Source organism: Zophobas morio, unplaced genomic scaffold, assembly GCF_036711695.1.
Source record: "Zophobas morio isolate AGI-343-1 ecotype UQ-CSIRO unplaced genomic scaffold, CSIRO_AGI_Zmor_V1 ptg000023l, whole genome shotgun sequence".
Classification (NCBI taxonomy): domain Eukaryota; kingdom Metazoa; phylum Arthropoda; class Insecta; order Coleoptera; family Tenebrionidae; genus Zophobas; species Zophobas morio.
The window spans coordinates 567,504-576,376 of NW_026972128.1; the positions used below are offsets into that span (position 1 = coordinate 567,504).

The following is an 8,873-nucleotide window of genomic DNA, read 5'->3' on the forward strand; positions in this document are numbered from 1 at the left end:
ACTTCTTCACAAATCTTTCGAGAGATAAGATAAAAGAAGTATAAGATGAGATTTGTATGAGTGTTTAAAGTATAAATAAAAATTCATCTTAACAACTGAAAATTATATTTCCTAATATTATTTTACATCAGTAAACAAAAAGTTTGTGCACACATTTGGAACAACAAAATTATGACAACTTTTAATAAAGAAATAATTAACTTTTGTATTAAAAATTTGCAAAACAAAATTCGATTGCACCTTTTAAGTAAGTCTATAAGTAGTAAAAGTATATACCTAGTTTACGGATAGATATATTTTTCTCAAAGGCTAATTTTACAACAACGAACGATAAAGTACACACAAAAGTTTCATCATCCACAATTACTTTCAACTTTTTTATATATTTTTGTTAAGTTCTCAACAGCTATTCAAAAATAATTAGCACTGATAACGGTTTTGGAAAATCGTGAAAACAAAAATCACTCCGACAGGTACTCAATCCAACAACAACAACTTCTGTAAATACCAAGTCATTCCAGCGGAATATATCACTTATTTCAAAACATAAGTGTTGAGATAATCCAAAATTAGATACCTACTATATAAACAACAAAAACGAATAGTCACAAAATAACGCCCACAATGAAGGTGTTTAGTGCTTTTATCCTTGTTGCTACTACGTTTTCTGCTGCATCTGCAGGTATTTTTACTCCTTATAAATAGAAGAACCGTTAAAAAGTATAAAAACTGTAGCTAAAAAAATTGTGTGTTATTACTCATCATGGGCTATCTATTATGGAGGCGATGGTGCGGTACAACCTGAAGATTTGGACCCGAACATGTGCACACACATAAACTATGCGTTCGTTGCTATTAACAGTGATGGTAGTTTGTCAGCTGAAGACGAATGGGCCGACATTGATCAAGGTAGTACCTACCACTTGAAATAAGTAGTAGAAGTTTATTCCTAACGTTTAATATTTCCCAGGTGGATATTCAAGAATCATTGCATTGAAAGAAAAAAATCCAAGTCTTAAAGTACTCCTCAGTATCGGTGGTGCTGATGCACCTTCTCAGACATTTTCGAGCATTGCTGCTAGTTCTGGAAAAAGAGCTGCTATGGTAGGTAGCGCAAGGTGGTTTATGGAAACTTATGGTTTCGATGGGGTAGACTTGGACTGGGAAGTTCCTGGAAGCGGTGATAGGGTAAAACCAGACGAAAACCTCTATACAAAAATAATTTCAGTACCTACTTTAGGATAACTTTGTTTCTCTTCTTCAAGACTTCAAGAACGACTTCAACAAAAACGGATGGGAAGTAAGTGCTGCTGTCAGTGCTGATGTCAGCGATGGTTACGACGTTTCCAGGATATCTGAGTAAGTCTGAAAAACTTCTTCAAAATTAGAAACAATTAATTTTAAACTAGTACTTTGGACCATATAAACGTGATGACGTACGATATGTATGGCCCCTGGAGCGACTACACAGGACAGAACTCGCCTCTTTGGGCTTCTTCTGTTGAAAGCGATTGGGAGAAAAATAATCTAAATATGGATGCTGCCATCGGGCAATGGATAGACTCTGGGGCAAGTGCTGGTAAACTTATAGCAGGAATAGCGTTCTATGGGCACAGTTTTACTCTTCAAGATCCTGATAATAACTGGTTACATGCTCCAATTACTGGACCCGGAAAAGGTGGACCTATTATTAAAGAAGAGGGAAGCTGGAGTTATTTAGAAGTAAGTGTTTTTTTTTTCATAAACGCATTCTTATCTGTTGTTACAGTTTTGTGAACAAAGAGATTCTTGGCATTGTACTTGGGACGCAGAACAGAAAATGCCTGTTTGCGTGAATGGCAATCAGTGGCTTGGTATTGATGATGAAGGGTCTATTCGTAACAAGGTATTTTTGAGGAATTTATAAAGTTCTGTCTACAGAAATTTATTTTAGGTTGCCTACATTAATTCAAATGGGTTAGGTGGTGCTATGATATGGTCTATTGATCAGGATGATATTCACGGGCACTGTGGGGATGCAAGACCTCTGTTGCATGCAATTAAAGATAACATTAATTAAAACTGTTAACGGAAGTATTATAAACTACAAAAAATATACAGTAAAAATCAAATAAATGAAATTAATTTCAACACTGCCAGTTTTGTTATTTGTAAATTGTTTTAATAACTGTTTAGTGCTTCAAAAATTAATTTAATTACAGATAACTGTCCCAAAGCACAAAAAATTGCAAATAACAAATGCAATTTATTTAATAATTTTGCGGTATGACATCAGCAAATTTTTATTGGGGATAATAATAAAAAAAATTAGATACACGCTGTGAAATTAATCATAACGTCTTTGTGTTTCTACTATTTATGGAAATTAAAGTTTCTTAAATTAACAAAATAAAATAAATCGTTTTGTACATTAATACATATTTTAGAGAATCCTGTATATAGTTAAGAACAGTGGTGGATTGTTAAACCACATACAAAGGATCATATTTATATTATGTTATACAAAGTATAGGGTTTGGTAATTTCAAGTATTTCCCGTCCGATAAATTACTTAGAACGAACCAAAAATATTTTATAACTTGTGGTATTCTATAACTTATAAAACAATTAATCTTATCACAACACCAATTAAACTTTAGTTTAAGAAAGCAGTGAAAGATAAAGTCTAATAATAAGTTAAAATTTCATTATATCTCAGATCTTTACAAGAAAGAACTTAACTTACATTATTTACCTCCATTTTAAATACTATTTTATTTGTAAGTTCTATTTCTTGAAACTACCTATCTACCTATAGCTTGAGATATCAGAATGTATATTACAAAGTAAGCCATACGCCGCTCCGGTAGGACGCCTATTGGTATGTACGCCACGGTGACTCATCATGGGAGGCGGCGGTGCTCGAATAAAGATAAACCTAGAAGCGGTCCACCGGAAGTCACGGAAAGTTTCGATGGTGGACTCCAGAACAACCTCGAAGGTAGCGTTCACGATCTTTCCTAAATAAGCGTACGGCTCTTTAAATAGGGACCACATCCGAAACAAACTGGTCTACTCCAGTCAATGAGAGAATTAGAGTCTAAGTTGCGTCGAGATTATTTTGAACATAATCGCCGAGTTGTTAGTTGGATGAATGTGTATTACCGAGAAATAAATTGTTGAGTTTTACTCAAACCGATTTTAAATATCCGTAAATCGTAACATTATTTTCAAATTTAAACAAGACAAATAGATCATGTTTCAAGATCTGTAACTAGTTTTTTCCGAATTTATTTTTATGAAAACGATATGTACACCCAGATAAGTATGAAAAAAATTAATCGTTGTTATCTGTAACTCCAAACATCTTATCTTTTTGTTGAATTAATTGATAAAAATTCAATCCAGATTCTGAAACTGTTGTCAAAGATTTTAATACCAAGTGTGATTAGAAAAATTTGAAACTTAGTCAAATATTAATAGGGGAATTGGCCATTAAACCTTACAGTTTAAAAGTAAACGTTTAGTTTAAGTAATATTTGTGTAGAATTTTAAGTAGTTTCATTCCGTTCATTTAAACAAATTTTCAAAGATATGAAATAGATCAAGATTAATAAACGATAAAATAAATATCGTCAATTTTGTGAACTTTTCTAAATATGAGTGGCACTGGAAAAATTCGATAGTCAATCGTTTTTCTACTTTTAACTGCCTTTTCCTTTGTTTAAACACATTATTATTGTCATATTAATTCAAATTTTTGTTTAGTTGTAAATAAAAAAATATATATATTTTGAACGTCTTTTTCCCTTTAGGAAAAAATTCTGGTTACTCTTCTGTTTTATAAATGCTTTTAACGAAAATTCTTTTGAAGTGGACTCTATGGGAATCGTTTTGTAGTTTTGAATATATTTTTTGTTTTTCTGTTTGCTAAAAAGATTTCACATTGCACAAGCAAAACTACCAGTTTGAACAATATGTCGCTGTAAAGATATTTGATTGAAAGTTACCTAAGGGAAGTATCTCAGTAATGTCGTTTTAACAAGCGCCTCTTTTTACGTTTCCAATTAGTATAACTTAAATTATTCTGGGACCTCCACAACATCTCATTTCTACAATCATTCAATTGATTCAGGATGCAAAACACGGAACCTAAAAGATTTTGATTAAATTTTAAATATTTAATCAAAGTTTTATTTTTTTGAAGCATAACTTAGATTTCGACTATGTTAGCGATTCGAATAATCTGATAAATTTTTTGAAATTGATGTAAAAAAAATTTTTTTTGCACCTATTCTATGTTTAAACTTAAACATTTCTATTATTAGGTAATAATAATTAATAAACTATTTTGATAAAGGGATGACTGCATAACTACTATCACCCTATTTCCCCCTTTACTTCAAGCCCAAATAAACCTTATCATGCACAATATTCCAGTTTCAATGATGTAGATATTTGAGTACAAAATATTCTTTTATCTGAATTAGTTCACCTGAAACTTGTCGACTTGTCACTGTCAAATAAATTTTTGAGTAGTACTTAATTATTTATGCCTAAAAACAAAGGTTTTAAGCTGAAGTATTTACACTAATTTTTATGTTCTCAATAAGGCTATGTTATCAACAAATGTTTGGAGAGTTGCATCATATGAAGTATTAACATCAGAATGGCTTATCTAAATTATTATAGAAATATTTCAAAACACTAAACTATTAGTACTGAAATTTCGTATTATGGATCTCTTTCTTTATTTTAATCTATGTTGCAACATGCCTCACCCACATGATCACGCCACTATGAGTAAAGGTTGATTCAGTGAATTGGTATTCAGCACTTATTAACGACAATAATTTTTCATATTAAAATTTATCAGTGTGAATAACAACGCTTGAGTGTTTAAAAATGTTTTCGTAACATTTAATGTGAGTATTTTTGAAAATGTTTTTTTTTTTAAATATCAGTTATACGAATAGAATTTTTACAAAAGTAACGTTTTTCCTTCATTTACCCAAATTTCACTGCATATCCTTAACAATATGCCGGTATATCTAAAAATAAAAAATCCTCTTCTTTATATAAGTTACTTCAGATAGTGTCAGTCTTCTATTTTATCAAACTTATTAAACACTTCAACCTAGATACATTTTCTACTACATCTGTTGTTATGTGTTAAGTTAGATAATAAAAAAAAACCCACTCGAAGTGATTAACCCCCCATGTATTAATATCCTTTCTTCAAAACAGAAACCACTCAACGAGATAAAATCTCAAGTAATATAAGCCGCCGAGGTTTACACTTCCAGCAGTTTTCCACTGTTAATCACTAGAAACAAAATGAATAAACTTTTGGTCTTCCTGGCTCTGTGTAGCGCCTTCATCGTGCTACCAACCTCAGGTAAAAGTTTTCTCATTAACGCTCATTGGTTTCACTACAATTAAAACGCTAGGAAGAGTCGTCTGCTACTTCACCAGCTGGACCATCTACAGACCCGACCATGGTAAATTTAGCGCTTCGAATATCGACCCCAATCTTTGCACCCATATTCTCTACGCTTTCGTTGGTCTTCGTGAAGACGGGACCGTGTCAGTCTTGGACGATTGGGAACTGACAGGATTAGGTAAGATATTTTTAATTACTTTTGGTAACGTTATAACTGTTTCTGTTTAGAGGAAATGGCTCATCTACAGGCTATTAAAGAACAAAATCCGGATTTGAAGCTGATCCTCAGTATGGGTGGATGGAATGAAGGATCTGCCAAATATTCAACAGTCGCTGGAAATCCTTCCCTGAGACAAAGCTTAGTTGATTCTGTTTTAGCTTTCAATGATCAGTATGGATTAGATGGTTTTGATTTGGATTGGGAATACCCTTGCCAAAGAGGTGGTGTTGATGCTGACAAGGTAAGCCATTTTTACACAACAATATTAAAAAAACTATTTTTAAAAGTTTTGTTTGCAATTATCTTCTAGACAAATAGCTATTTTGAAATCGTTTCCGTGACAAACAAAGCTGTGACACAGTTTGAATAATTCATTAGTTTTTGAAGTAGCTGTTAATGTTTATCTAAATTATTGCGTTATCAAAGAGATAAAGATAAGAGAATAACTTTGAAGAAATTTTGTTCATTTTTTATGTAACTACAAAATTGAACTAACACAATCGTGATATACCGTTGAAATTTGATGTTTCATTAATCGTATGAATTAATTTAGGGTTCGATTCAATTGGCCTCAGAGCATGTTATAATTAGAAATTATAATGAGTATATGATATACTATTTAATGAGCTTGAAAAGAAACCGAATTTGCATGTTTCATCTCATTAAAATTGCCGTTAACAAATGGCCGCAATTTTGGTATCTAGTCTTCCAACAAGTTACAGTTGTTCAACTGAAAAAGTCATCAAGCTGGAGTTGCTCTTTTGAAAGAAGGAAATGTAGAGAAAACGCATATGTCTAATTAATCCATGATGTTATGTAAAATTGAAATTTTCGCGTTTTCAGCTGCCATCGATTAAGTTTTAGGTTAATTATAGACACACACAATGTATAAAAATCAAGGCCAACTTGATGATGTTTTCGATATTGACAGAAAATTTGAAATATTAGGTCGTCTTTTGAAATAAAAATATGATCTAGTTCAATTTTTGCCTCTACCTTCCAGGCCAACTTTATCACTCTCCTTGGTGAACTGAAATCTGCCCTTAACGCTAGAGGACAAACCCTTTCCGCGGCTGTGTCCGGAGGAATTGCTTCCTGCAAACTTTCTTATGATATTGCTGCAGTGGCAGAGTAATTTTATCATAATGAATTGCAACAAAATATTATTAAACAGTTTTTAGAAACCTCGACATGATCAACGTCATGGTCTACGACTTCCACGGTGCTTTCGAACCCTTCGTTGGTCATTACGCTCCTCTGTATGCCTCTTCTCTTGACCAAACTGACGAGCAAAAGACTCTGAATGTAGCTGCTGGTATTGAATACTGGCTAGATCAAGGAGCTCCAGCCAGTAAAATCAATATTGGTCTTGGAACTTATGGTCGTGGTTTTTCTTTGGCTGATGCTGCCAACACTTCCCTGTACGCAGGTACTTATGGTGGAAGCGAAGCAGGTCCATATACGCGTGAAATGGGTGTTATTGGATATAACGAGGTAAGTAACAGGGTGGTCTAAACGAACAACATTTAGGGTTTCTTTTGCTAGGTGTGTGAATTATACAGCAATTGGGAATATATCTGGGACGATGAACAACAAGTACCTCATATTGTAAATGGAAACCAATGGATTGGCTTCGATGATGCTAGGTCTCTTCAAATTAAAGTCAGTTTAAGGTGGGCACATTTTTGACAGGTAACATTAATGCTGGTGTTGTAGGTCGAATATGCCAATTCCAAGGGTCTAGGAGGTGCTATGGTGTGGTCTTTGGATACTGATGACTTCAGCGGGATCTGCGGTGGAGGAAAATATCCGCTGCTCAATACCATCAATCAATATCTGAACTAATTTAGTACCAGCAAGTTGTATATAACAATCTGTGTTGAATTTTTATATCAGCAGTTTATTAATAAACTTAACAAAAAAATATTCCTTTTCTTTAACTTTTTTAATTGACTTCAATATATTTTAACGATTCCCAAAATGCGTAAACGATTTTTACAACTTCGTAAGATACATATATTTATTTCCTGCATACCGGTTTTAAATCAAAAAGTGGATAATGACAAGTACACATTCATGAACATAGTTGAAATTTAAAACAGAATTTTTCTTCAGAAACAAAAAACATGTGTTTGGATTAAGCAAACTCCTTTTAAAGAAAGACAAATTTTAGTAAAAATGAACAATTTACCTTTGCATTCGTTTTTCTTTTGTACGTTTGAATTTGTCGAAATTGTTCAACATGACTAGAAGTAGATAAATAACAGAAAAACAAATTTCAACAAATTGATAAATTGATTTCTTATTTGTGTAACGTCCCTTTTGTTCATAACATTTTGTTTCTTCTTTAACACACACTTTTTGACGTAAAAAATTATTTTTTGTAATACGTAGTGACATCATAAACGATATTTTAAAGGCAACCCTATTTTTTTTTCTGATTCTGATTTTATTCATTAAAATAGTTGTAGAAAAAATTTGATACCTTACATAACCCTCTAGGACAGTTAGGTTGAAGTCGATTGAAGTTGTGAGGGCAGCCGGGAAAAAAGATTTTAGTCCGTCTGCTAGTTCACGTATTTCTAGTCAACATTTTCTGCCAGAACAAATAGTCAGAAATTTTGAACGCGTTTCTTTATTCCCTGGTTCACTTCCATTTCTTACATCTTCTATACAAGATACTCCTAAGAAAGAGGAACGCGAAAGAACAGAAAATAGAGAAAGGGTGCCTAGAAAGCGTTTAGACTTTTCGAACGACATGGTCATCTGTGAAGCTGTTGCTAGCCCGTCATCCGAAAATAAAATATTGTAAGAAAATAATGATATAGTTGTTGCATTAATGTTGTCAGCATTAAATATAAATCAATTTAATCTTTGTTGTCTTTGATGTCTAGAAAGCTTCAGTCTTCTACAGCAGACGATGGAAATAATCCCTCTACACCTATTCAAACTAGGTAGGTACCTAGATAGAGTATCATGATACATTTTGATATGTTTTATTTGTTCTCAGAAAAAGAAGATTGCCTGTGTATTTTGGGGATTATAAGACTAAAGACATAAAGTCATCTAAACGTTTGCATATGTGGAAAGTTGCAAACAGAATAATTAAGCCTGAGCAAAAAAAATTAGACATCTTCGTCAAAAAAATAGGAGATTTTTAAGACAGATAACATCTTTAGAAGATGTAGTTACACATTTGAAGAAAAAATATATTTCTGATACATGTTTCTG

General features: G+C 32.6%; 2 protein-coding genes across 2 annotated transcripts; both read left to right on the forward strand.

Annotated features, from left to right (window-relative positions):
• The first annotated feature begins 576 nt into the window (after positions 1-576).
• LOC135133927 (chitotriosidase-1-like) lies at positions 577-2,134 on the forward strand. Its single transcript, XM_064062475.1, has 7 exons — positions 577-682; positions 736-909; positions 971-1,188; positions 1,241-1,359; positions 1,410-1,722; positions 1,769-1,885; positions 1,934-2,134. Exons 1-7 carry the CDS (start codon positions 625-627, stop codon positions 2,057-2,059), a joined length of 1,125 nt encoding a protein of 374 aa, XP_063918545.1. The 5' UTR covers positions 577-624; the 3' UTR covers positions 2,060-2,134.
• A 2,677-nt stretch (positions 2,135-4,811) lies between these two features.
• LOC135133924 (chitotriosidase-1-like) lies at positions 4,812-7,568 on the forward strand. Its single transcript, XM_064062472.1, has 8 exons — positions 4,812-4,904; positions 5,227-5,377; positions 5,430-5,600; positions 5,651-5,883; positions 6,646-6,773; positions 6,824-7,136; positions 7,188-7,304; positions 7,359-7,568. Exons 2-8 carry the CDS (start codon positions 5,317-5,319, stop codon positions 7,485-7,487), a joined length of 1,152 nt encoding a protein of 383 aa, XP_063918542.1. The 5' UTR covers positions 4,812-4,904; positions 5,227-5,316; the 3' UTR covers positions 7,488-7,568.
• Positions 7,569-8,873: the final 1,305 nt, after the last annotated feature.